At 53.1% G+C, this 27,651-nt stretch overlaps 1 protein-coding gene across 1 annotated transcript; it reads right to left on the bottom strand.

Moving 5' to 3' along the window:
- Nucleotides 1-4,529: 4,529 nt before the first annotated feature.
- Nucleotides 4,530-27,419, bottom strand: LOC134371998 (myosin-7). The gene is made up of 39 exons (XM_063088997.1): nt 27,318-27,419; nt 25,202-25,410; nt 24,791-24,934; nt 24,357-24,513; nt 24,197-24,224; nt 23,457-23,565; nt 23,282-23,374; nt 23,115-23,178; nt 22,623-22,721; nt 22,284-22,387; nt 21,529-21,667; nt 21,308-21,426; nt 21,039-21,188; nt 20,577-20,747; nt 19,658-19,967; nt 19,307-19,374; nt 18,896-18,983; nt 18,181-18,298; nt 17,913-18,036; nt 17,499-17,635; nt 17,023-17,278; nt 16,151-16,393; nt 15,829-16,005; nt 14,864-15,009; nt 13,632-13,722; nt 12,514-12,903; nt 12,224-12,350; nt 11,911-12,029; nt 10,879-11,075; nt 10,166-10,349; nt 9,814-9,979; nt 9,529-9,653; nt 8,381-8,689; nt 7,926-8,129; nt 6,867-6,992; nt 6,486-6,761; nt 5,517-5,612; nt 5,269-5,403; nt 4,530-4,663 (listed from the first exon to the last, which is right to left on the bottom strand). Exons 2-39 carry the CDS (start codon nt 25,400-25,402, stop codon nt 4,646-4,648), a joined length of 5,808 nt encoding a protein of 1,935 aa, XP_062945067.1. The 5' UTR covers nt 25,403-25,410; nt 27,318-27,419; the 3' UTR covers nt 4,530-4,645.
- Nucleotides 27,420-27,651: the final 232 nt, after the last annotated feature.

Raw genomic sequence — 27,651 nt, forward strand, 5'->3', positions numbered from 1 at the left:
GAGAAGAAAAAGTTTCCTGGGTTTTCCTGTGGAACCCCTCTGTCAGTGGGAACTGTCCTGGGGCTGGAGAAAGGCAGTTGTGGCACAACCCTTGCGCTTCCTCTGACCTGCACCCCACTCCTGGTGAAGGCAGATCCCTCAAGGTGGGGGCTCTGCAGACTGGCTCCAGAGCATGCCACCCCAAACCCCCTCTTACCTGGTCAGAGGACTCTCTGCCTGTCCTCAAAGCTCCGGCTCCTTTATATGCCACTTCCCCCACCCCCCTGCCTAAATTTGGAGTCCTTCCGGAGGGACCCTCCCTCCACCTCCCTCCCCTCCCGGCTCCTCCTCCCTTGATCCGTTGGCTCTGGAGGTGACAGGAGGACAGCAGGGCCCCCATATTTGCCCATGAAAGGTTCGTCACCCCAGCCCCTCTGGCTCCAGGGCCTTTTTTTAGTCCTTGGACACATTCCTCCCTTCCAAAGGGCTGGTGGGCAGAGAGTGGGAAGACAGGACCTTCCCACACCACCTCCCCCACCCCGCCATGGCCCTTAACTCGGTTATTTTTAACCTGAAGGGTGAGTTGAGCACACTGGCAAGGGTCACCTTGTACTGCAGTCCAAATGTTTGTCCCCTTCCCCCCAACCACAGGCTTCCCTACCTCTTTCCCCACCCTCTCCTTTCCACTCTAACCTGTCCTCACACAGCCCCAGGCTGGGAGCATCTCTCTGCTCTCTCTGACCTGGGGTTCCACAGAGCTAAAGACTAGGAGCTGAAACCAGGATGCCCAGGGAGGGGATCTGTCCAGCTCTGTGACTCAGTTTCCCTTTGTCAGGAAAAGAGTTTCTGTCCTGCCCTCAATCTGCACAAATGCTGTGCCTGGTCTCCTTCTATCCTCCAAATCTCCAGGTAGGTGTCCTCCCAACAACTGGAGGCCACTCTGGTTTGGGGACAAATGCTTCTTATACAGTGGCTGTCACCACCTCCCTCAAACAGTGGAAGAAATTCTCCCATGACGCCTCACACAGATTTGCACATGGACCCACAGTCCAGTACCCTGACATATAGACTCGACCAGCCACATGCCCATGCCTGTTTTCAGCCACACACATGCAAATTTTTCACACATACCCACTTCAGCTTGCAGATTTCCCTACTTGCTTTTACACACTCTGATGCACATATCTGCACACCACATTTGCACACAGAGGCTTTTACCCTTCACTGCCACCCTCTGCTCCTGGTGTCAGGGGAGGGGGAGAGTCAGGAGGTGTTAATCCCGGGGCGTGAGGGAGGAGGGGTGGGGGTGGGGGGCTGCTCCCTCCCACCTCTGCCAGAGGGTGTAGGTGCCACCGAGGATGGCTGGTGTGCCTGGTAGGCCTGGGGATTTACACCAGCTGGGCCATAGGCTCTACATTCCATGGGGGGATTGGAAAAGTAGGGCTCTGCAATCTGCCCCCCTCCCCAGGTAGAACTCTGGTGTCCCATTCCAATCCTCCTGGGCCTTTTACTCACATGCTCTTCTTTGGGGCTGTCCTCAAGTGCTCCAGTCCCTCAAGGTATCCCCCTCATCCTCCAATGCTGCCACCTCTCAGAGGCTGTAGTTGTCGGGTCTTCAGCAGGCCATGCCTGTTATGACTAAGTGGACATTGTGTTCAGGAAACAAAGCCAGACTCCCCTGCTCTGGCTTTCCCCCACACCCTCACACCCAGGAACACTCTCCCAGCTCCCCCCTCCTACCCCATCTACTGTCACCTCTCAATATAGCTCTAGGTTGTGGAGGTGGCTAGGACGGACAGGGGTCAGCTTCTCTGGGTAGGAGCACTTTGCATTAAAGATGTGGCTTCCCCCAAGGTCCCCAACTCTTAGGGATACTTCACTGCCCCATTATTGGCCTCAGGGACACATATCTCTCTCCAGGGCACTTGAATCCTATATTCAGCATCACTGGAGGTATCTAAGTAGATCCCGCATCCCCATCTCCTGCAGGTACATATGCCAAAGCATTACCCCCAGGGGGTATTGCTTGCCACCTGTCCCCAGCTCTAGGTCACTTCAGGCCCCAGCGTGCCAGCTGGGGGGTTAGCCCATGGCCCAGTGTGTCGCTGCCAGGGGCCCATCACCCTGGGGACATGATAAGGGGTTGAGAACACAAGGTCAAGCTGAGTCAGGTCCGGGTGACAAAAACCAGGCTCTGTCCTCAGAGAACCCTGTACTTTGAGCAGGCCAGACTCGGTATAGGTGGCGGGGGGTGTGTGAGGCGCGGGCCGGCAGTTCCCGCTGTCTCTATGGAAGGAGGAGAAAGAGGTTAACTTGGCTCCAGGCTCTGCCCCCTGTCCACTCCGGTTTGCCCTCCTCTTGCTTTCCCAGGCCCCCTCCTCTCCCCTGGCACTCACGTGCTGTTCTCCATCCTCCTCAGCTACCTCCCAGACCATCTCCACATTCTGCTGTAAGTCCTGCAGTGTGAAGGCACGGGCTGGAGACTCAGGCCACAGGTGAGCAGGATGACGGGGCAGGCTGGCCTCCTTAGCACAGATCGCCTCTCTTCCGCCTCGCTCCCTGTCTCTGTCTCTGGGTCTGCCCTTCCTCTCCCTCTGCCTGGTTCCCCATCTCAAGGATGGACCTGGCCTCTGATTCTCCCGGGCCTGTGTCTTGGGCCTGACTTGAGGTTCTGCCTTCTCCAAGCCCTCCTTCTTGCTCTTTGCCTGCCTTGTCTCTGCCTCCACATCTTGCTCCATGCTCTTTGTCCACCTCTCTCCAAAATCCCTGTTTCTCAGCCTTCTTGACTCTCCTTACATCTAAAAGTGACCCAAGATTCTTTCCTTAGCCCAGTATCACCTCCTGCAGCTTGTCAGGCTTCTCTGTCTGTGGCTCCCTCTCATTTTCTCCTCTCCCTGTCCCTCTCAGCTTCCTTCCTGCTCCTGGGATCAGCTCTCCAGTCCTCTCTCGACTCTGGGTCTGCACCCAGTCCCCTGGCTATTCTCGCAATGTCTATACCTCCTGCTCTCTCTTATGCTCTGGTTGCTTAGATTCCCTGGGTTTCCTGCACTTCGCCCTTTTCAAGTGTGTCCTCTCTTTTCTCTATTAATCTCACTACTCTCCAAATCTGTCCCTAGGAAGAGGAAAAGTCCTAGGTGGGGGGGGGACAGAGGAGGGTGGGTGGAGAAAGGTGGGAGGGTCTGTGGATCTTTCCAAGGCCCCCTCATTTCCTGTGTCTTTCTCCTTGCCTTTGTTTGTTTCCTCTGGTCACCCTGTCCCCTGGTTTCTCCATATTTCTCTCCATGGCCACCCCCCTCAGGTCTTTCCTTTTTCCTTCCCTACTCCCTTTCTATGCTCTCCTCTCACTTGCTATTCTCTAATACGGGTATCTCCTGCTTCCTGGCAGGGGGCCTTGCTCTGGCTGCTGCATTTAGAGCTCTGAGCTCAGAGTGGGGTGTGGAGCAGGAGCTGGGCTGTGAGTGGGTCTGTGTGGTGGTTGGGCTTGGGGGTCAGATTCAGTCCGGGGCTGAACCAGGGCTTCACAGGCTCCTGGTGTGTGTGTGTGGGATGCTGACTATCCCATTACCTCCCAAGTCCCTGCCTTCTATGGCCCACAAACCCTGGCCTGCCTAAGCAGCCAGCTATGACAGCAACTCCAAGGGGGCGGGCTTGTTTCTTTGGAAGGGTACTTGTTCCTTCCTCCACCTTCCAGCCTTCCAGGGACCTGCCCCTTCTCCCCCCTGCTGAGTCCTGCTCACACATTTCTCCCCTCGAAATGGCTTGCCATGAATGGGCCAATGAACCCCATATTCCAGCAAGCCCAGAGTAGAAAGGTCTTGGGAATGGAAGTTACAGTGGGAAGAGATAACGGAGAAGGGAGAACCCTGGATTGAGGGGGCCAGGCCTCAGGAGGAGATGAAGATGACAGAAAGGTGGGCTAAGGGTGCATTTCTCTTGCTCTGGTGGTGGTAGAGGTGGGAGGTCAGTGCTGGCCTCTGGGAGTGGTTGGAAGAGGCAGTGGCTGTGTCTGGAAGGGTATGTGGGTTATAGCTATGAGTCCTCTCAGAGATTTGCCTGGGTCTGGGACTTAGGAGGCCATTACCTCACTTGCCCAAGTAGGTCACACTTCTGAGGGTCCAGAAGGGGGACTAGCCAGCACCCTACATACCAACCCTTCCCCCCCACCCCATGGCCCAGCAGCCCCTGGTGTTATCAGCTGTGGTGGAGACATGTTGGCTGGAACTGGGGTGTAAGTCCATAATAGATGGATTCAGGGTGCTCTAGGTGCATTTTGGGAGTTACCCGACATCTCCTTTAACCCTGGGGGGTTTTGAGCCAGGAAGAGGGCTGGGAGGAGAGGTGTCACCTCTCTGCTGCATTTGGCTGAAGGGGGCAAAGTGGAGTCCATGGGCCACTGCTGCTCTGAGGAGGGCTCAGAGCTTCACAGGCTCCCCAGGGAGGCCTCCCAGGCCCAGTCTTTGAAGCTGCCCTTCCCTTTCTGGATTTCTACCTCCCCCACCCCTGGGTCCCCATGGCTGGCAGGCAGTGAAGAAGAGTCTGGAGGCAGGATCTCAGCTTCAAGGAAAATTGCTTTATTCTGCTTCCTCCCAAGGGGCTGCTACATAGGCTCCGGGACAGGGGGCATTGTAGGCACCCTCAGGGTTGGGCAGATCAAGATGTGGCAGAGCTACTCTTCATTCAAGGCCTTTTGGAAGGAAACAAAGTCCAGTTAGCTCTGGAGAGGTGGGCGTTGGGCAGGGATGGGGCACAAAAATCAAAGATGGGACCAGGACATGGATAGGTCTGTTATGTGCCCCATGGTGGTGGCAGATGTGTTTCCAGGGATCAGTGTGGAGGGGCAAGTCCTGGAGGGTAGAGCTCTTGGGTTGGCTAGAGGAGAGCTGCCTGGGTGAGGACAAGGGGGTGCTCTGAGATGTCTGCTTTAGGTTTGACTTACAAAGTTGTAGGTCAAAATTAGGTAGGAGGAAAATGGAAACTAGCAGTTGGGGTGAAGTTGGGACATACTAGGCATTTATAAGTTGGGTCTTCTAGGGTTGCTGACCACCCTAGGGCTGGGATTCACAGGATCATTGAAAGTTAGAGCTGGAAGAATCTTGGAAATCACAAAGGACTGAATTACCTTGGCCTCTGGGGCTTTGTGGTTCAATTTTGGGGGACAAATGAAAAGGAGGCATCCCTGGTGTGAGAGTACTCCCTGGTGTGAGGGTGCTCCCTGGTGTGAGGGTGCTCTGTCTGAGGCCAACACAGTGGGTGTGTCTGCTGCGGGGCGGGGACCAGGGAAGAACCCACCTTGGTGCCGATGTCGCGGCTCTTGGCCCGCAGCTTGTTGACCTGGGACTCAGCGATGTCCGCCCGCTCCTCCGCCTCATCCAGCTCGTGCTGCACCTTGCGGAACTTAGACAGGTTGGTGTTGGCCTGCTCCTCCTGCAAGGGGTAGGAGGATCAGGTGAGGGGGGCCTGAGTTCTCAGCCTCTCAGCCTGGAGGACCAGACCCCTGTGTTCCTCCTCCAGGCCTAGTGACCAGCAGGGTCACTCACCGCCTCCTCGGCCTGGCGCTTGTAGGCCTTGACCTTCAGCTGCAACTTGTCCACCAGGTCCTGCAGCCGCAGCAGGTTCTTCCTGTCCTCCTCCGTCTGGGGGTCAGGGGGTGGGCAGAAGTGAAGATAGTACAGTCACAGGAGGCAGCACCCCTACACCCAGCTCCTCTTGTCTTCTTCACCCTGAATCTAATATCCTGGCCTAATTTTACTTTCTGATCCACACCAAACACTTGAATCCTCCTTATAATGTCTTACCAAAAAAGTGTGACTATTTTAAATGATGGGTACCAGGAAAGAGTCCAAGAAGCTGTTGAGATTCCTGAAATTATGCACAAAATTGTGTGTGCATACTGTTCCAGGAAGCAGGCCCTTGAGGGTCCTGAGACCCCATGGAGGATCAACTCCCCTGCTCTGGAACCCAGCATGTGCTGGGAGTGACTTTGGGACTGCAAGCATGATGGAATTTTCTGGGCTGTAAGGGAGATGACACGGACTTGATCTAGGTTAACGACAAACTATGCTTAGAGGGATGGTGACATCCTGGATTGGAACAGAAAAAATTCCAGTTGAGAGTTTGAATCTAGAAAACACCATGGAAAGCTAGAGTCTACATCCCCTGGGTAACTGAAAAGTTTTGAGATTTGTTTGTATGGCTTTGGTGTACTTTTGGTGTCTTTCAGGGGTGAGCCTGGCTATGTATTTATTTTCTGGTGACGTGTGCTGGGTGAGCCCTGTCTGGAGCTCTGGGTATGTCTCCAGGGGACGGGCTGAGAGTGAATATTTAAGTGGATCTCACAGGTCAGGAGGCTCAGAGACTGACCTCCGAACAAGGGGACACTGGGTGGTGCAGGGCAGCCGGGCTGCACTCCCACCCTCACTGTGGAAGAGGCTAAGGACAAACACTTCATTCCCCTTGGGTAGTTGTCATTGTGGCTTCAGGACATGGTGCAAGGGCCCAGCCCGCACCTGGTAGGTGAGCTCCTTGATGCGCCGCTCGCTCTTCCGCATGCCCTTGACCGACTCCGCGTTGCGCTTCTGCTCCGCCTCCAGCTCGTTCTCCAGCTCCCGCACCCGGGCCTCCAGCTTCTGCAGCTGCTTCTTGCCGCCCTTGAGGGCGATCTGCTCGGCCTCGTCCAGCCGGTGCTGCAGGTCCTTAATGGTCTGCTCCATGTTCTTCTTCATGCGCTCCAGGTGAGCGCTGGTGTCCTGCTCCTTCTTCAGCTCCTCCGCCATCATGGCGGCCTGTGCGCGGGAGACGGGCCCCTGGTCCGCTCAAGGCCTCCGCGCTGCCGCCCAGCCCGGGAGGGGGGACGAGGCCTGAAGGGGTGGGCGGGGTGGGAGACTCACGTCCGTGATGGCCTTCTTGGCCTTCTCCTCGGCGTTCCTGCACTCCTGTACCGCCTCCTCCACTTCAGTCTGGAGCTGGGACAAGTCTGACTCCATCTTCTTCTTCTGGTTGATGAGGCTGGTGTTCTGGACATGGGTAGAGAAACGATCAAATATGTATGTTGTTACCTGATTCTACACCTTTATTCCAGAGAGAATTAAAAGTGGTCTTTTATCTATCTGTCTGTCTGTCTGTCTATCTATCTATCTGTCTATCTATCTATCTATCTGTCTATCTATCTATTTTAAAATAAGAAGCCCTGCTTTTAGGATAGTCCTTGTTTTCCACCTGCTTTCCCTTTTCCTATGAAAAAGGATATGTTCCGGACATTATATCTAAAATTACTCAGCTTTGAAGAAAGACTTTAAACAGCAAAAGGTCTGCAGTTCTACTTCTGAGCTCTCTAGTGAAATGTTTATGTAGGAGCATGAAAATATTCCAGAAAAATGGAAACAACTTTTTACCAAGACAATATTCTGCAAATGATTCTAGTACAGAAAGAATGTGGTGGTGTAAGGAAGAGGGACCGAGGTCAGTGGATGACGTTATTCCCACACATAGTAGATTATGGAACAAAACTCCAAAGGGCACTTCAATAGATGGGCACAAAAGCTCCCTGCAGAGTATAACTAAAAAACAGTGTGAGTGGGATTGGAGAAAAATGGTGTTCCATCCAGAGTTCTGCACGTAGATGCAGTAATGCTTCTTTAAACTCCCAAACTCCCATCTGGAGGCTGTCTTCTAGATCAAGGATATCAAACGACAGCATACATTTCATTGCTTCTAGGTTTGTGACTTGGCAGGCATCACCAATCAATCACAACACTCAGCTTTTAAGTCTAGAACCCCTTCTTAAGATAGTGGTTCACTGGCAGCCAGTACTAACAGATGAGAGTTGGCCCACGAAGAAATAATTTCTGATCCTGGTTGGACATGCTCACTCAGAACATCTGGTTGCTATAGATGTCCTGGACTCTGACACTCAGCAAGTTTCTACATGGCAGCCCTGACCCCCTCACCTGGGAGTGCAGCAGCTGCACACGCTCGCTGGTCTCGATCAGCTCCTGCTCGGCCAGCTTCCGAGACCGCTCCGTCTGCTCCACCACGGCACGCAGCTCCTCCAGCTCAGCCTGCAGCAGGTTGTTGCGCCGCTCCACGATGGCGATGTTCTCCTTCAGGTCATCATTGGCACGGACCGCGTCATCCAGCTGGATCTGGGTGTCCTGAGGATCAGGAGAATGGGCATGAGAGAGGGAGCTGGCCTCGGTGCCCTTCACAGGGCTGTTACGTGGCACTGGGTTTGGGTGGAGAGCCCATTGTGGTGGCCGAGGAGGGGCCTGTTGGAGGTCTCTGCAATGACCCTGGGGCAGGAGGATGTGGTGCCTGCAATGGGACACCAGCACTTAACTAGGCCACGTGGAGCCCCGTCCCCTTTCTGGGTGAGGGACCTCCTGCTTCCAAGAGTCTCCGTTACCTTCAGCAAGCTCTGGAGGCTCTTGACTTGCTTCTGGGCCTCAGCAGCCACGCGGTTGGCATGGCTGAGCTGGATCTCCATCTCGTTGAGGTCACCCTCCATCTTCTTCTTCACCCTCAGGGCCTCGTTGCGGCTGCGCGTCTCTGCGTCCAGGGAGGTCTGCAGTGAGTCCACCACCCGCAGGTGGTTGCGCTTGGCCTGCTCCATCTCCTCATCCTTCTCTGCCAGCTTCCTCTCGATCTCTGCCTTGATCTGGTTGAACTCCAGCTGGGCCCGCAGGATTTTGCCTTCCTCGTGCTCCAGGGAGGCCTGGGAGGGGTAGGAGAGGGTAGGAGGCAGACCGTCAGGGTACAGGGCAGGGTGTCAGCCAGGACCATGACCTGGAGAAGAGCTGGGAAGGGATGGGGAGGTGGGACCAGCACCCTAGGCCCACCAGGGTGCCATTGTGGAGGAAGTGCTGGGCTCCCTGGGCTTCCTCTGTCACAGAAAGTGTTTGGACTTCACAATAATAGCTAGACCCTGCAGCACTAACATTGCACGAATTCCTTACTCATCTAAAATAACAGGAAAAGGGAGGGATTTTTATAACAAATGCAAAATTTTAGCTTTGTTTCCCAGGTCCTTCTCCCTTTAGTGAGATAAAGCAGGGGTCTGTCCATGAATCTTGGATACCAAGTGAGTTCAAGAGTGGTGTAAGTGGTTCAGTCAAAAAAGCAGGAATAGGAAGAAGAAAAGAGAATTTTGAAGGAAAAATTAAAGCAAGCATAAGAAAAGATAATTCAGGACATCACAGGGGAGAGCCAGCTGTGAAGACAAAGAAGAAAATGAAGAGAAGGATGTTGCCAAGGAAACAGAGGCAATCAGGCACAGAGTGTAAAAAAAACACAAAGAGGCAGGCAGAGGTGGGAAAGGGGAAGGGAGTGGAAATGGGAATAGTTGTCTAAGATGCAATAGGTAAAATGTTTGTATGAAGGGAGTTGCGTGACCTGTCATTAATTCACTCCACAAATATTTGTTGAGTGCCTACGATATGCTACATGCTGTTCTAGGATGAGACAGTGAACAAAGCAAAGGGGAACTGAGAACAGGGACCATAACCTTAAGCTCAGCTTCCCTCCACCACCTCCCCAGCCAGCCCTGGCACACACCTCGGCCTCCTCCAGGGCCGACTGCAGCTCCATTTTCTCAGCCTCCAGTTGTTTGCGGATCTTCTCAAGCTCATGGATGCTCTTTCCACTGGAACCCAACTGCTCAGTCAGGTCAGAGATCTCCTCTGTGTGTGGGACATGGTGACTGAGTTGGGGGCTGCTTTGGTCCAAGTGAGATTGGGGGGGACATGCTTCTTAACCCAGAACCCTCTTGGAGCCCCTGGGTGGCACCACATGGGGACATTGCTGCTACAGCCCCTCCCCACCTCCTGGCCCCCAGCATACCCTGAAGGTTCTTGTTCTCCCTCTTGAAGGTCTCCAGGTGCTCCAGGGACTCCTCGTAGGCGTTCTTGAGCTTGAAGAGCTCGGTGCTGAGGGAGCGCGCCTCCTTCTGCGAGGACTCCAGCTCTGACTGCGACTCCTCGTACTTCTGCTTCCACTCGGCCAGGATCTGCCCGGGCACATGTGTGGCTCACTGTGCAGCGCCCAGGCCCCCTGCCTCAGTCCCAGGTCCAGGGACTGCCCCGGGCCTCTTGCCTGGGCTCAGCCCTCCTCTTCCACCCCCAGGGAGGCACCTCATACTGACGCTATCTGTCCCCAGCCTGCATGCTGGCCGCAGCCCCACCCATGGGCCCACCTTGTCAAAGTTCCTCTGCTTCTTGTCCAGGGCGGCGGCAGCGGCGTTGGAACGCTCCACGTCCACCATCAGGTCCTCGATTTCGTTCTGCAGCCGGTGCTTGGTCTTCTCCAGCGATGAGCACTTGGCGTTGACAGCCTCCACGGCCTCCTCGGCATCCTGCAGCCGCTGGGCCAGCTTCTTCCTGCCCAGGGGAGGGCAGAAGAGGGTGGGAGGACAGGGTGTGGATTTGGACAAGGGGAAATAACATGAGCCTTCCAGAAGACAATCCTTTTAAACTCAGAAGCATTGTTGGAGAAGCCTGAGGACAGGCCCCAGGAGCAGAGAACAGGACAGGCAGAGGACTTCTGGAGGACCTTGGTGGCAGGGTGCGAAGACCCACGGCATCCAGTAGGTGACCCTGGGCCAGTCTTCTGGCCACAGATGTGGAGGAGGCCTAGGCTTCTGCAGCCCCCACCCCCTACCACAGTGCCCTGCCCCTGGTGGGAGTGCTCTGCCCTCAGACAAACCTTTTGTTCGTCTTATATTCGGATGAGAAACATAACGCGAGCAAAAAGCTTCCCTGAGAGGAGAAGGAGTGGTGCTGGAGCAGGGGACTCCTGTATTGTCAAACACTAGTTGAGCATCCTCAGTGTGGGCTCTACTGAGGATAGGTCTGGGCCAAGTCTTGCCTGCAAAGGGACTGCAACCAGGGCAGGCTGTCCAGGACTCACTTGGCCTCCTCAAGCTCCTCCGTCCGCTGGATGGCGTCCGTCTCATACTTGGTCCTCCACTGGGCCACCTCTGAGTTGGCCTTGGACAGGACACGCTGCAGCTCAGCTTTGGCCTCTGTTTCCTCCTCATACTGCTCCCGCAGCAGGTCACAGTCATGCCGGGCTGACTGCAGTGCATGGGCCAGGGCATTCTTCGCCTGGGGAGAGGTGGGCACCAGGAGGTGGGCTCAGCTTTCTCCAAAAGGCATCCCAGCCCTTGCCCATCTCCTCACCCCAATCTCAACACCCTCCCTTGGCCTCACCTATGTCCAAGTCCCCATTGTACCTGGAACGGTTTACTGAGTACTAATAACAGACAATGCCAACACAGCGCTGCACTATTTACCAAACGCTTCATGCTATTAGCATGAGCTCCTTGTTGCAGCAGGCATAATCACCATCACTGCCCTTTTGCAGCACGGGAAACATGCCCAGAGAGGTCAGCGGATTTCCCCATGATCACCAAGCTATAAGAGGCAGGTTAGTGTTCAGTCCTGGTGTTTTGGGGGGGGTTTTTTTTTGGCAGCTGGCCTATACTGGGATCCAAATCCTTGACCTTGGTGTTATCAGCCCTGGTGTTTTTAAAACTTATGTTTTTTCCCCTTTGTCATGAGCCCAGCAACGTGCTAGGAATAGGCTCTAGTTTAGAGTTTTTCTTTAGTTTTCAGATAGCCCTGCCAATCCCAGGACCCAATTGTGCAGTCTGTGTATCCCATACTTGCCCCCACCAAGGGCCCCCTAGCTTATTGCCTTTCCTCCTCCTCTCTGCCTGCCTCCCACCCAGGAGATGACAACATATAGGCAGAGGGCCTCAGCCTGGGGAACAGATTTATGAGGCATGTGGTAGGGTTTGGGCTATTATTTCTTTTTGGAATTCTTGGAAAATGGATAGACAGCAAGCCTCATTCTCAGCAAAGGAAGTGATGTAGATGCTAGGCCAGTTGGTATGCTTCTTGGTGTGCTGGGGCCGGGTGGACTGAGTCCTGGCCTCACCTTCACCTCCTCCTCAAGCTGCCTCTTGAGGTCCTCCAGCTGCTGGGTGTAGGTGAGCTTGCCACGGGTCAGCTGGGAGATCAGTGCTTCCTTCTCATCCAGCTGCCGGGACAGCTCCCCTGGGGAGGCACCAAGACACACTCAACTCTTGAAGGCCAGTCACTGCTCTCTATCCCCACCCCTCCCCTAACCCTCAGTCCCCATTCTCTGGAGAGACTGTGAGTGTGCTTGTGCGTGTGCTCCCAAGGCTGGGGTAGCTCTAGAGGTCGGGGGAGGCTGTGGTGGGGCCCATGGAGCCCAGCCCTAGGCTCACCATTCTCGGTCTGCAGTTTGGCCCGCTGGGTGGTGAGGTCATTGACAGAACGCTGGGTCTCCTCAGCCTTGCTCCTGTGCTCATTCATCTGGTCTTCCAGAGTCCTGCACATCTTCTCCAGGTTAGCCTGGGAGAGGAAAGAGAGTTACACAATGGACGTGGGGGTGGGGGCAGGGGACCAAAAGGGGTGTAAGGGGTGCATTTAAAGGAGAAAGGAAGAGGGAGGGTGTGGACAGAAAGTGGAGATAGGTGGAGGGAGTTGGAGGAGGGGAGAGGCTGAGCAGGTCCACCTTGGCCTTGATGATCTGCTCCATGTTGGAGGTGACATCGTCCAGCTCCAGCTTGAACTCGCTCTTCTCCTTCTCCAGCTTCTGCTTCACCCGCTGCAGGTTGTCGATCTGCTCGCCCAGCTCGGCCACGCTGTCAGCGTGCTTCTTGCGCAGGGCTGCGGCCGTGGCCTCGTGCTGCAGCGTGGCCTCCTCCAGGTCCCGCCGCATCTTCTGGAACTCGGCCTCGCGCTTCTTGTTCATCTCGATCTGCACGGATGTGGCCCCACCGGCCTCCTCCAGCCGCTCACTGATCTCCTCCAGCTCCCGGGACAGGTCTGAGCGCAGCTTCTCCACCTTGGCCCTGGCGGTCCGCTCGGCCTCCAGCTCCTCCTCCAGCTCCTCGATGCGTGCCTGGGCCAGTGCACAGAGGGCTCAGACCCACCGCCTGGACCCCTCCATCAAAGCCTGCCCCAGGGCCCTAAAACACTGCTGGCCTATCTGAACTGTGAGTCAGCTTAGTTCTCTCAGTGGAGAGATGGAAATAAAAAGATTTGGAGAAGATGTTTGAATAGCCAAGTTAGCCTTTATTTAGGCCAAAACATTTTACATTCTCTTTTTTGGAAGGAAAGTGGTTTCAAGTTTGCTCTCGAAGAGGGACAAAAAGGTCTATGTTCTAGGGATACTTTAAGCAGTTTAGGGGGAAAAATAAATATATAATAAAAGTTTAAAATAAGGGAACCATGTTTGTCTGACCAGACAATGTCTGGTAAGGAACAAAGTCGCACTGTCAGGACGGAAGGAAGCTTAAAAGCCACGAGGTAACAGGGGAGGGTACAGAGACACAGAGATTTGCAGTAGGCAACCCATGGTCGTCTGGCTAAAGCAGAGCTGGGATAGAGAGCCAGGATTTGTGCTCTCCAGACCTGGAACATTTTCAGGTCTCTTCCTATGTCATCCTTGGGTCCCCAGCACCTCTTGGGTGTGTCCATGGGGATACTGTGATAGCTCTGTGTCTCCCTTCACAGACACATAGTAAGCTCCTGTAATGATGGGAACAGGACACCCTGGAGGAGGGGGTAGGGGAAGCTATGAACCAGCCCAGGGACTCCAGCTCCCAGCATGGGTATCCCAGACCTTACCTGAAGCTCTTTGAGCTTCTTCTGCAGTTGGCTGCCCAGGGCCTGCTCATCCTCAATCCTTGCGTTGAGAGCATTCAGCTCAAAGTCCTTCCTGCGAGGAAGGAGGGAGGGTGAGGCAAGGGAGGCTGGCTGGTCTCCAGGAGGGCCCACTAATGATTAAAAATGGTAATAAAACAAAGAGTAGGATTTCATCAGAAAAACAGCTTCTGGGGCTCATGTAGGATCTCTGACAGTGTAACACCTACTGTAGGACTGAAATCCAACAGAGTGTAATGGGAAGAACACAGTAGGCAGAGAGACAGGACCTGGGCTCTGGAGTGCTTTTCCCTCTTTAGTCCTTATTTTCTGACCTGTAAAATGAGAGGTCTGGACTAGATTGTTTCAAAGGTCCTTTTTAGATATGATGGTCTTTAATTTTGTCACTGGTACTTTGGGCAACTTAGTTTCCTCTTTGGTAAAGTGGGGCTAAAGGTACCATCCTTAAAAGGTGGCTTGAGGATCAGATGGGATCATATATTCATTCATTCATTCATTCATTCAACAAATTCAGTGCCTGGAGAAGTGTGGAGACTCCCGTGCAAATGCAAGCTTGATGAGGATGTATGTCATGATGATTCTCAGAACCTTTCAAAGTCCTGACCCTGAAGCACTATAAGATTCTCAGTTATCAAAATACATTCTGCAAGCTCACTGTTACCAAGTCTGGAAAGTGGGTCTATACATTTTGGGAAGACTTGTCTTAAGAACTGGAACCACAAGTTAATCAAAACAAAGAAATGACCCTGACCCCCCCCCCCTCCACACTTCTTGAACATGAGGGAAGAACAGTTTCTTTATAGCCTTTTGGGCTCTCTGTGAAAAACTCAAAAAGGACTTTCCTAAGATGTGTTTATGTGGAGCCTTTCTTCATGTCAAGCAACTGATCTCCAAAGAAAGCTGTGTATAAAGGGAGCAAGCAGTTATTTTCCTCTCCTCTGAGAGCCCAACAGGAAGAAAGGGCTTGTGGGATCCAAGTTAGATATTTTGCTGGGTCAGATGGTCCAACCCTGATGTGTGTCTCTGGGGTAGGAAAGCCCTGTCCCTGGAGGCCTATGCCACAGTTGAAGCATCCACTTGTGGAGTCTGCATGAGGTCGTTGCCTCTGAGGATGGGGGGGGCGAATTGTACAGTGGTGGGCAGAACAGCTGCTGGGCTGGGGAGGAGGAAGGGCAGCAGGGTGGGGAACACGGTACTTTTTCAGCCTCTCATCCAGCTGCTGCTTGTCGTTCTCCAGGTCCATGATGCTCTCCTGGGCCAGCTTCAGGTCGCCCTCCAGCTTCCGCTTCGCTCGCTCTAGGTCCATGCGCACCTTCTTCTCCTGCTCCAGGGATCCCTCCAGCTGATGGGGAGAAGGACCAGCTATGCCCAGTGAGCCAAAATGTCCTGACCTGATGATTTTGTTAGCGCAGTTACTCCAGGGGTTGGGGAACTTGGAAAACCTCCCTCAGAGTGGGTCAGATGTTACCAGGGGACTGTGAGAATGCCTAGTATGTAGAGAATGCTCAGTAAATATTTGATAATTAAATGAATGAATGATTGTGGGATGAAATCCCAGAGCTACAATCATTCATTCAGCATCCTACAAGCACCCATGGGGTAGCAGGCTCTGTGCTAGGTATCGCAGACACAAAATTGAATAAATCCAAGTTCAAGTCTAAAGAGAGCTCCCAATCTTACAGCTGAGACAGATACTTAAACAATTATAATACAGATTGATAAATGATTCCATAGAGATATATATATCTGAGGGAACAACGATCATTCAGGACCAGATCCTGCCTAAAATATTGGAAGTTCAAAGATCTTCCTTGAGGAGCCTCAAAAATTTCCAAAGTAACGTATCATGTTTTTATGAGACAACCCTCTAAATCCTGTGATCAAAGGCAGAGATATATGGGCTTGAACCTAAATTAACTGAGAAAGTTCAACTCTATTATTGATCATATCAGTGAGATTAGATACATAATTCAGAACTTATCACCCTCCCCCTTTCCTATTCCCCAGTCTTCTTCTAGGAAGATATCAGGAGAGCAAACATCCTCCAAACCCACCCCCCATTGAAACACACACACACACACACACACACACACACACACACACCCCTCTGAGCATAGATGGACCTCTTATATCTAGGCCCTGTAATTCTCAATCTACTTACATCATCCACCTGCTGCTCCAGCTTGACTTTGGCCTTGGTCAGGGTGTTGACCTTGTCCTCCTCAGCCTGAAGGTCATCCAGGGTCTGCTGGTGGGCCTCTTGCAGAGCTTTCTTCTCTTTGGTCAGCTTGGCAATGATCTCGTCCAGTCCAGCCATCTCCTCTGTCAGGTTCTTTACCTGCCAGCCAAAAACCCCACTCCCTTTAGGATCAAAGGTCACCAGCCTGGAGACATCTACAGGGACCTGATGTCAAGGACCAGGACCACGTTGGTCTGAGGATCCCGAGGAGTCTTGGGCTGGAGCCAGAGGGAGCTGCCCTCACCTTGTTCTCTGTTGCATGCTTTTCCTTCTCCACTTTGGCCAGTGTCAGCTCCAGGTCGTCAATGTCCTTCTTGAGCTCAGAGCATTCGTCTTCCAGCTTGCGCTTCTTGGCGGTGAGCTCAGCATTCATCTCCTCCTCATCCTCCAGCCTCTCGTTCATCTCCTTCACCTTGGCCTCCAGCTGGATCTTGTTCTTGATCAACTGGTCACAGCGCTCCTCTGCGTCAGCCAGGTTGTCTTGTTCCTGAGGGAAGAGCACAGAGGGGAGGCTGTTCAGTGGGCAAAGTCCTTGTCCTTGCAGGTGGAGAAGGAAGGGGTGCATCCCTTAAATAGGAGGAGAGCCCTAGGATATCCTCAGGTGAAAAAAACCTCTGAAAGATGGGGAAAGGGAGAGTTTTAAGGCAGTGTGACTTGGGAGCACTGGGTAGAGGAGCAGAGATGAAGGAAACCAGAAGTCTTTATCTGGCCCCTTCCTCTGATCTCCGTTGAAGGGAGGAGACTGCCTTTGCAATAATGCATAATACTTCATGTATTTACAACTTAGTGAAATGGGCAGCTTTATTCCCTCTCTAGAAATGAGGAAATTGAGGCTCAAAGATGATGCATAGTTTGCCCAAGGTAACAAAATTATTAAGCTTTGGATCCAAGTTGAACTCAGATGAAAAAACCTGTGCTTTTAAAAGATAGCTTGTGCTGTCCCCCATCCCTTTCCTCCCCCTGAGGGACCTCTTTGGGGGTTTTTGGAAGTGTTGATTCTGGAATTTTCTGCCTGTGAAGGGACAAGATGGCAATCCCCTGGGTGAGGAGGAGCAGGATTGTGGGAAGTATAGGCAGAGCAGGGTGGAGGAGCCAACGATTCCCCAGGTGCCTCACCGCCTGCACTTGGAGCTGCAAATCATTCTTCTCCTGCAGCAGGGACACCATCTTCTCCTCCAGCTCCTTGCGGCGAGCCTCAGATTTCTCCAGTGCCTCTTTGATGCGTGCAAACTCCTCTTTCATAGCGGCCATCTCCTTCTCTGTCGCTGCGCTCCTCAGCAGCGGCTTGATCTTGAAGTAGAGCTTCATCCAGGGCCAATTCTTGACCCCCATGAAGGCTCGAATGTTCCACTGGATTATCAGCAGGGAGTCTCTGCAGGAGACATGATAAGAGAGCCTCCTGCCTCATTCTGAGGTCCTGAATCCTAGATAAGGGCCCCTTTCCTTCATCCATTTCACCCTCCCTGAGGCCTACCCTGTGTCCATATAAGCCTCTCCTGTAGGTCTCTCTGAAGACCCTCTTTCTCCTGACACTGCCCCTGAGCTAGCCTGGGCCTCAGAGAGTCTGGGAACCTCCTTTTGAGACCTCTCACCTACGTTCCAGCAGCTTCTTGTACTCCATTCTGGAGAGCACACCCCGGGACTGTGCCTGGATGCGTGTGATGATGCGGCTCAGCTTCTCATCCCGCATCTCCTCCAGCAGCCCCAGCAGCCCTGCTTTGAAAAACACCTGCAGAGAAGGTATGTGTTGGACATGGCCAGGAAGGGGTATGAGAGAAAGGAGCTGCTGGGTATTGTCTTAAGAAGGGTCCTAGGAAAGAATTGGAGGGAGGAGGTCAATGGCAGCTGGAGCTGGGATGAAGGGAGTGTGCTGGATGTTCCAAGAGGGTTGGTAGCATGTGGTTCAGAATTTTCCTCAAATGATTGGTAAAAGCAAAGGACTCATGAGGTAAGGAGTCAAAGGCCAAGAGATATCTTCCTTTAATTTGTCTCCTCCTTTTTCTCACCTTGGTGTGGCCGAACTTGTACTGGTTGTGGTCAATGTCCAGGGAGCTCAGCAGCTTCTCTGCCCCCTTCCTGCTATCAATGAACTGCCCCTCAGGGATGGCTGCTGGGTTCAGGATGCGATACCTGGGAGGGATGTGCCAGAGTCACCTGCATTCTGCACTGATCTGCTCTGCCCACAGGATCCCAGGGCCACTTTCAGACTCCTGTCCCCACCAAGGCAGCCCAGGCTCTCCCTGTTCCCTGAGCTTGGGGACACCCGGTACCCACCTCTGTCGGAAGTCCCCGTAGAGTATGCGGTTGGGGAAGCCCTTCCTGCAGATGCGGATGCCCTCCAGCACGCCATTGCAGCGCAGCTGGTGCATGACCAGGGGGTTGATTATCAACCCTGCAGCAGGAGGGGCGTGGGGAGGAGTGTGTGAGAGGGGCATTGAACTAACAGCCCAATGTTCTGGGTTCTTACCCTGGCTCTTCTGCTTACCAGCTTGTAACCTTAGCAAGTCAGTTAATAATAATCCTCTATTTGTTTCATTTTTTTTCTAGCCACACCTTTAAGAGTAACCAAAATGCTTTTACATTCCTTATTTTATATGGCTTATACCCATTATCGTAGGTGGTAGCCAGGACAGATATATCCCATTTTCTAGATGAGTAAACTAAGCCCAGAGGGGTTAAAGGACTTTCCCAAAGTCACTAAGCTGATCAAGAACTGAGCCAGGCCTTGAACCCAGGTCCCTGAACCTCCATCTCCTTATCAGTCAGAAACGGATAAACAATCCTTATGTATGTCATTGGGGAACTAATGTCCATCAGAGTACCTTGCACATTACCATGAGGTCCATATTCCATAGTTCTGTGTAAGGCAGAACTGGGAGCAAGGCAGTCTGGGAGGCCTCATGGGGGACTGTGATTTGGAAACCACCATGGTCCTGTCCCTGGGGCAGTGTCTGTCCAGCAGTGGGCTGGCCTGAGTTTGTGGACTCACCTGGAGTCTTTGTCTCATTGGGGATGATGCAGCGCACGAAGTGGGGGTGGGTGGAGCGCAAGTTGGTCATCAGCTTGTTCAGATTTTCCTGTGGACAAAAAAGCAAGAGGCAAAAGTAAAGAAAGTGAAAGAAAGAGAAGTAGGAAAGGGAGAGGAGAGGAAGGAAGGGAAAAAGACATGAAGGAATGCTGGGGTAAGACACGCATGAGGAGAGGAGGATGGAAGGCAGGAGGGAAGAGAGAAGACAGGTGAGATGGAAAGTGAGTGAGAGAAGAGGCCAGGAGGTGAAGGGAAGAGAGGACAGAGTGGGAGGAGTTGGGGAGCAGCAAGCAGGGAAAGGTGGGGCTGGGTGGGGTTGGGGCCAGGGCAGACGGAGAGCCTTGCTGGGCTGCGTTGGGGCCACAAGCTCACCCTGTGCAGAGCTGACACGGTCTGAAAGGACGAGCCTTTCTTTGCCTTGCCTTTGCCCTTTTCGATAGCTGTGGGAAGGGAGTCAACAAAGGAGCATCAGTGGGCCTGTGGGGAGGCGAGGGCCTGGGCTAAAAAATCTCAGCTCCCTTTGTATCTTCACTGGCATTTGGCCTCTGGACCAGGGTCTTCAAAGTGGCTGCCTCAGCCTCTCTACCTGATCCCATCCTGCTGAGTCTGTAAACCTCAGGGCACAACCTGGCATAGAAGTGGTGGGGCGTAGCAATTGACCTGCCTCAGAACCATGGCAGAATCCCTGTTCCTTAGTCCCCTGGGGCCCCAATCTCCACTTACGTGCATCAGCCCCAGCATAGTTGGCAAACAAGCTGCTGAGCAGCTTGAGGGAGGATTTCTGGTACAAGGCCACCACTGTCTCATTGAGAGGATCCTTATTCTTCTGTAGCCAGCCCAGTATGTTGTAGTCCACAGTGCCGGCATAGTGGATCAGGGAGAAGTGGGCTTCTGGCTTCCCCTTGACATTGCGCGGCTTCTGGAAGTTGTTGGACTTGCCCAGGTGGTTGTCATACAGCTTGGCCTTGAAGGTCATGTCGGTGGCCTTGGGGAACATGCACTCCTCCTCCAGGATGGACATGATGCCCATGGGCTGAGGGTGGAGGGGAGCATCACTGAGTGTGTTCACACAGGTAGAGAGAGATTCTGGTCTGTGGTCAATATTTGCTCTTGGAGATGCCTCTTTGGGTATTAAGGTATTTAGGCTCATTTCTGAGTACAGTTATGTACCAACTGGCACCTGTTCAAGTCTTCCCAAGGTGGAGGACTTGGATAACAGAGGGACCTTTTTGAAAGTCTGAGAATGTGGCTGCTATGGGCGCTTTACTTTATAATCACTTGAACACTCAGATTCCTGACATTTTGGGGTTTAAAAGAGGTACACTCTTACAGTCCCCCACATCACCCTCATACTTCCTGCTCTTTGGATGCATAAACCAGGACCAGTAAACACAGTGGTGGGGGAGGCCATCCTGCAGGTGCCCGTCCTCCATGTGTCCACTCTCAAGCACCTGGGAACTCAGCTGTCCCAAGTTCCACACTGTCCTGAGTGCTCATGAAAACATAGGGCTCTGGAAACTAGGGCTTGGGGTTCTTCTGTTATCCAGATCTTACTCCCCAGAAGGGACAGGGGCTGCTATTTTGTTGGAGTATTCATGTAGGGTGTGGATGGAGAGTTCAGGCAGTGGGGCAGAGGTGGCACCTTCTCAATGAGGTCGATGCAGGCCTGCAGGTCCATGCCAAAGTCGATGAATGTCCACTCGATGCCCTCCTTCTTGTACTCCTCCTGCTCCAGCACGAACATGTGGTGGTTGAAGAACTGCTGCAGCTTCTCATTGGTGAAATTGATGCAGAGCTGCTCAAAGCTGTTGAACTGCAGAGGGAGGCACAGGTGGGAGCAGGTCAGGCAGGCAGGCGGGTGTCTCAATGGCCGTTGGGGTCAGCCCAGGGCTGTGTCTGTGCACTGAGCCCGAGCCCAGCAGGGGTGTGGCTGTTTTGCCCCCATGTCAGCAAGTGAGGAGAGCTTCCCCTGAGGACAGGGACGATCGTCTCTGTCACCACACAGTCCCTGCCGCCTTCCTGTGCCTGGCCCACAGCTGGCACGAGGCAAATGACTGTTGAATGTGTGGATCATTCTCCCCACTCCCGGCCTCCCCAGACTCACATCGAAGATCTCAAAGCCAGCGATGTCAAGGACTCCTATGAAGTACTGGCGCGGCTGCTTGGTTTCCAGGGTGGTGTTGATGTGCGCCACCATCCAGTTGAACATCTTCTCATACACTGCCTTGGCCAGTGCCCCAGTGGCATACGCCACCTGCGAGGTAGGGGAGAGACCCAGATGAGTGGGGTTGTTGGGAAGAGTGAATTTGAAACCTCCCAGCCTACCATTCCAGGCTCTCCACCCTGCCCATTCATCTTCTGAAGATGACCCACCTGCTGGACATTCTGTCCCTTGGTGACGTACTCGTTGCCCACTTTCACCCGAGGGTGGCACAGCCCCTTGAGCAGGTCAGCTGAGTTCAGCCCCATGAGGTAGGCGGACTTGTCGGCCTCTGGAAAGAAAGGGAAGATAGAAAAGTTGGTAAAGGGGTGGCTGCTCTGTAGATGTAGCCCTCAGTGACCTGACAGCTGTACCCAGCATCCCTGCCTCCAACCTTCGGTGCCGTCTGGCTCTGCCTGCTCCTCTCGTGGCTTCATTTTGAACTTCATGTTTCCAAAGTGCATGATGGCTCCTGTGAGCTTATACATGGAATTCTTCTCCTCTGGAGTGAAGCCCAGCACATCAAAGGCATTCTGTAGGCAGGCCCCATATCAGTGGATTCCAGAAAAAAAAAAAAAATGACAGGCAGGTAAGATCCCTCGGAAGTTAGAGAGAGAACTTGTCTTCTTAATCCCGGTGGGTTCTGAGACTCCCATGTCCAGTGGGGAAACCCCAAAACAAAGATGGAATATGCGAGAGCAGGGCAGAGTGCAGGTGGCCTCAGCCCTGCCATCAGTGGTCACAGCTGTTCTCTGGAGCAGCTGTGGGTTGCCCCTTCATGCTTCCAGACCCTACACTGACTTCCCTGCCTGGCTTTCCTACCTGTCTGCCCCAGCCCCATGGCAGCTGCAGTACCCTCCCGGCTCTCCTCCCCTGCTGGTGCCTTGTTTCTTGGCTGGTCTGCGTCTCTGTCCCATGGCTTTAAGCCCTCTCTCATTTGATTGAACAACAAATCCTGGCCAGTCCTGTCTCATCTCACCCATGCCCCAGCACACCTTGCTCACGGGACATATTCTGGCCCTAGGGAGGGCCATACCACACTGAGCAGCAGACAGCCAGCGCCTTAGCTCTGCTCCTGGGGCAGTGAACTGGCCCCATGTTTCCCTCAATGCCAATCCTCCCACCCTGTCTGGGTCTTTACAAACTTACATCAGTGGCCATGAGCTCCTCAGAGTCATCAATGGAGGCCACAGTGGTCTCTCCTTGGGAGATGAATGCATAATCGTAGGGATTGTTGGTGATCAGCAGCATGTCTGGGGGAGAAAGTGTGTTTAGATGTGACACAAGCCTCTGGCTCCCATGGGGGCTGCCTGCTACTGCATATGGCCTGAGGGAGAGTGCAGGCCAGGGCTTGGTGTGGCTCCACATTCCACAGTACTGAATCCGGCAGTGCCATAAGACCCAGGGCATGCCAGCAGAATCCAGCTCAAGCAGAGGAGACCAGGTTGCCATGGAGATGGTTGGTCTCAGTCGGTAGCTCTGACTCACCCAGCAGCTCAGGCTTTTTGTTAGACAGGATTTGGTAGAAAATGTGATAATCTCTCTCGGCTTTCAGTTGGAAAATAACTCTGGATTTTTCCAGAAGGTCTATGAACAGGCAGGGTAAAGAAGGAGAGAAAGAACAGGTTAGAATTTAGGAACAAGGAAATAGAGGAAAATGAATGATAAATGTAGCAAGCAAAAGGCAGAGTGAGAGGAAGTGAGAGAGAGAGAGAGACTGGTATGGAGATCACACAGAGAAATGGAGACAGAGCCCCAGAAGGATGGACATAGTTTCAGAGAGAAATCCCAGAGAAAGACACACAGACATGCAGAGGCAGAGATGGAGAAAGACCCAGAAGAAGTCTCAGAGACAAACATACAGATCTAGAGACAGAGACAGACAGAGGGGGAAAAAACAGAGGGAGGGAGAAGTTGAGACCAGATGGTCTAGAACAAGGATGAACTCTGGCTGAGCCTTAGCAGATCCATGGCACTCACAGGTCTCTATGTCTGCAGACGCCAACTTTCCGGTCGCCCCAAAATGGATTCGAATGAATTTGCCCTGGAGAGATGGAAGAGGGTGGTGATGAGTTGGGGGAAGACTCATATTCGAGGCCATCCCTTAACCAGCCCAAGGCCCAAGCCCAAGATCAGGGATCACTCACGAAGCGAGAGGAGTTGTCATTCCGGACAGTCTTGGCGTTGCCAAAGGCCTCCAGAGCAGGGTTGGCCTGGATGATCTGGTCTTCTAGGGTGCCCTGCAGATGTCAAGAAGGATGGCAGGTGAGAGGTCTTCCCCTCCCTTTCCACGGTGCAGGCCTTGGAGGACAATGTGCCTACCTTGCCTGGGCCCTGCTCCTTCTTGCCACGGTCCCCAATGGCGGCAATAACAGCAAAGTACTGGATGACCCTCTTGGTGTTGACCGTCTTCCCTGCCCCAGATTCTCCACTGTCAGGATAGTCAGGGGCTCATTAGGCAGTGAATAACACTGCTTGAGACTAACAAGCCTCAAGTCAGGAATGATTGCAGGAGAGCCTGGTTCTACCCAAGAGTTAGTCCCCGAGCAGGAAGCTGCCAGGTCATATGCACCCAAACATACAACTGTCCTCTGACATGCACAGGGGTGGGGGTAGCAGCCGGAAAAGATGCCACAAGAAGGCACTGGGTTTGGGTAGATTGAGCCCATGCTTGGCTGGGCGAGGTCAGTTGGAGGAGATGGACCTAAGCTGTTTTGGAAAAGAATGGGTGGGGTTGGAAGATGGGGAAGCTTTCTGAAGGAAAAGATAAAGGAAAATGAAAGGAGAAGAAGACATAAAGATAATGGGCTTACAGATAAGTGGAATGATTGCAGGAGAACAGGTGAAGGAGACAGGAGAGGAAAGATAAGAGAGGGATGGAAAACAGAAAGGAAGGAGGAGAGAAAAGAGAAGAGTCAGAGAGGAGAAGGAGATGGCACGAAGGTGGAGGGAAAGAGGACTGTTGTCTATGCATAGGGGCTGGGATCCCTGCTGGGGGGTGGTGGTAGGGGGCTAGCATCAGGGAGATTCTGGAAGAGGAAAAAGGCAGAAGCTATACTCACGTGATCAGGATGGACTGGTTTTCTCTGTCTGTGTGGAGGCAAGAAGGAGGGAAAGTTAGGAGCTGCACAGGATGCTGTCTCTGTCCCCTAACCCCCTCCCTCCCTCTCTCTGGGACTCTCCCAGCTTCCCTTCAGAAAGACCCTTCCCTTGGGGCCTCACCTGTCAGCATGGACTGATAGGCATTGTCGGAGATGGAGAAGATGTGGGGCGGCGCCTCACTCCTCTTCTTGCCCCGGTAGGCGGCCACCACCTCGGCGTTGTACACTGGCAGCCACTTATAGGGATTGACAGTGACACAGAAGAGGCCTGAGTAGGTCTGGGGGCAGAAAAGGAGGAGTGAGTTGCCAGTGAGGAAAGGGGAGGGGTGGTGATTTTCAGAGTTAGAGAAAGACCCCAGGAGAGGAAGAAGAGAAAGGAAAACCTGAATGCACTCAACCTGAGTAGTGCCAGCCCAGGGCATTAGAACTGAACCAAGGATGTGGGGGCCAGGATGGAGTGCCATGCTGCTTGAACACAAAGAACAAACACTCTGGGCTCCAGGGCCGGGATGCTCCCGGATGCTCAGGAGTGGCCTGGGTGATGCTGGCACTCACGTAGATCATCCAGGAGGCGTAGCGCTCCTTGAGGTTGTACAGCACCGCAGGCTCATGCAGGAAGGTCAGCATGGCCATGTCCTCGATCTTGTCGAACTTCGGTGGGTTCTGCTGCATCACCTGGTCCTCCCTCACAGTCACTGTCTGAAACAGCACCCACAAGGCCCTCCGGTCAATCTCAGCAGGGACAGGAGTTCCATGGTGTTCAAGAGAGAAGGAACCAGGACGGCGCAGGAAAGAAAGATTGGTGTTGGGGATGAGGAGGGCTCTTTGGAGGGTTTGGATCCATATCCAAAGGGAGAATCAGGCCATCCTCAGGTATGTGTGGGGCGGATGCTGGGTGCACCCCTCTCTGTCCACCCAGGTGTAGGGGTGTCCAGGGTGGCCTCTCACACCAGCCCTGCCACTCACCTTGCCATTCTCGGTCTCAGCAGTGACTTTGCCACCCTCTCGAGACACAATCTTGGCCTTGACGAACTCCTCTTTGTCATCGGGCACAAAGACCTCCTTCTTAAGGTCAAAAGGTCTGTTCTGGGCTTCGATCCGCTCCCTTTCTGACTTGCGCAGGAAGGGGGCGGCAGCCCCAAATGCAGCCATCTCTGCGTCCCCCATGGTTGTGCCTGTTTGAGCAGGAGAAGCTGGCTACCCTCCCATCTGCCCACTCTTCCCTTCCCCTCCCTGGGCTCTCCCCTTCAGTGGGAGCCCCCAAACCTAGCACCATGCTCAGGAGTCAAGAGGACTCAACAGTGAACCCCTCATTCTTTGAGCTTACCCCTTAACCAGAAGAGCAGCCTAGCAAACCTGCCAGGGGAAAAGGGGGGACTATCATTCAGACTGGGGCTCTCCTGGGGGAGGGAAGAGTGTCCTGGGCTTCCCCTGGGAGCAGGAATCTGATTATATCCATCTCTGACCGTCACCCATCCCTGGCCCCTCTCACTAGTCACAGGTAAGGAGCTCCTGGGAGCCAAAATATTCTTCCCAAAGCAGGTTAGGAACTAGGATTCTGTAGCCTGGCTTTGGGTCTATTGTGCTCAGTCTTCCCAGAATCCTCCATGCTCTATCTTTAGCTTTTCTTATCTTGTCTTCTCAAATGTGTCTACAGATGAGGAAAGGGGCCCAGGCCTGCAGGGGACCTGGAGAGACTACAGCCCAACCTGGCCAGCCCCACCTCTCTGCTTCTCCCTGGCTCTGTTCTTCAGCACTAACCCTTCCCCAGACCTGAAAACAAGTTGGAAGTGATGGTCACCTTCTCTAATTCCATCCTCTTTCTTGATTTCCAAATACTATTCTTTTCCCCCAAGGTCTAATTCTAACAGTTTCCTGGTATTGACCAACTGTAAGCCCTAATCATCCTCACTACTGGGAGATGGTTCCACCCTCACCTGTACCCATCTAGTGAGACCTTTTTTGAGCCCCTGAGAAACAACTGATGATCACATGGTTCAGTGCTTTCCAGTCTACAACGCACTTCTATGCATGTTCTCTCAGTCCTCACCCCATTTGACAGATGAGGAAATCAAGGTCAAGTGTCTTGCTTGTCCAAGAGCACATAACAATGAGTGGTAGAGCCTAGACTGGAACCCAAGTCTCATGACTCCAAAGCGGGTTTTTTTCCATCCTGTCTCCCTGTTTTATTGTCAGACTTTGAGGACATTCTCATCGAGATGACATTGTGGGCATCCTCTCATAGACACACCCATCACACAGCTGCTCACTCTCTGCACGCTCTCTGATGAAAATGCATGCCCACTGCTCATGCACACATCTCACCCAAGGCAGGCCTCCTTCCTATACCTTGGCACACCCCTCCCCCCGGTGTGCCATATATGCTTCAACAACAGACATGCACACTTAAGTATGTGCATGGCATAAACAGGCTCACATGGTTGCACATTCTTCAGAACACAAAGTCCTGGAAAACTTACACCTGTGAGCTCCTTCTGCAGGGGGCACATACAGTAACAGTTACAACTCCCAGATGCATGGACAAGCACCTCCACAAGTGTGGACATGGGTAGCTATCTGTACCTTCCAGACCTCACAGAAATAGATTGCAAGGATACACACTACCCATATAATCATTCTCAGCCATCTTTCCCCCGACCCCCAAATGGATCTGCTTGTCCTAAGGCATGATCATAAACATGTCTCTCACTTGATATTTCTGTATCTCAGGCAGTGAGGTTCATACCCTCCCTCACATCATACAATGCCTACTTGTAACACACACACACACACACACACACACACACACACACACACACACACACACACACACACACACACACACACCCCTCCAATGCATTCTGGTCCCATATGCTCAGATACAGAAATCGCCCAGAAACACATGAGCCCCCACACTCCCATGGCACATACACACATGTTTAGACCTGCACACATGTGCTCAGTGACTGGACCTGGTACTGTGCATGAAGCCCTGCGTGAAGCTTGCTGTTCTTAGAGGAAACCATCACACAAACCTGGAGCCCTCTTATCCCAGAGGAAGGCCTCCAGCTCCCATTCCTACCTGAGAGCAGCAAAGAAAGACCCAGAGAGCAGGAGAGAGCTATGGAACCAGACCTGGTCTCAGGGGCTGTATATATGGGGCAGCAGGGCGCCCCACCCCCACCTGCACCCAGTCCCTAGCCGGATTTAGAAAGGGCTGTTGTCACTAGAAGCATTTCCCCCAGCCCCCCCGCTTTTCCAACGGTGCTCCCCTCCCCCTTCCAGCTAGGAAACAATTGGAAGTGGTCGTCATTGTTATGGCATGGAGTGTGCAGGGTCTGAGTTCCAAAGGGCGGGGTGGCTCAAAGTGCAGCAAAAATATCTCCCAGGCCAGGCCAGGTCTCACATTCCACAGC

This window comes from Cynocephalus volans, chromosome 3 (assembly GCF_027409185.1).
Source record: "Cynocephalus volans isolate mCynVol1 chromosome 3, mCynVol1.pri, whole genome shotgun sequence".
Classification (NCBI taxonomy): Eukaryota; Metazoa; Chordata; class Mammalia; order Dermoptera; family Cynocephalidae; genus Cynocephalus; species Cynocephalus volans.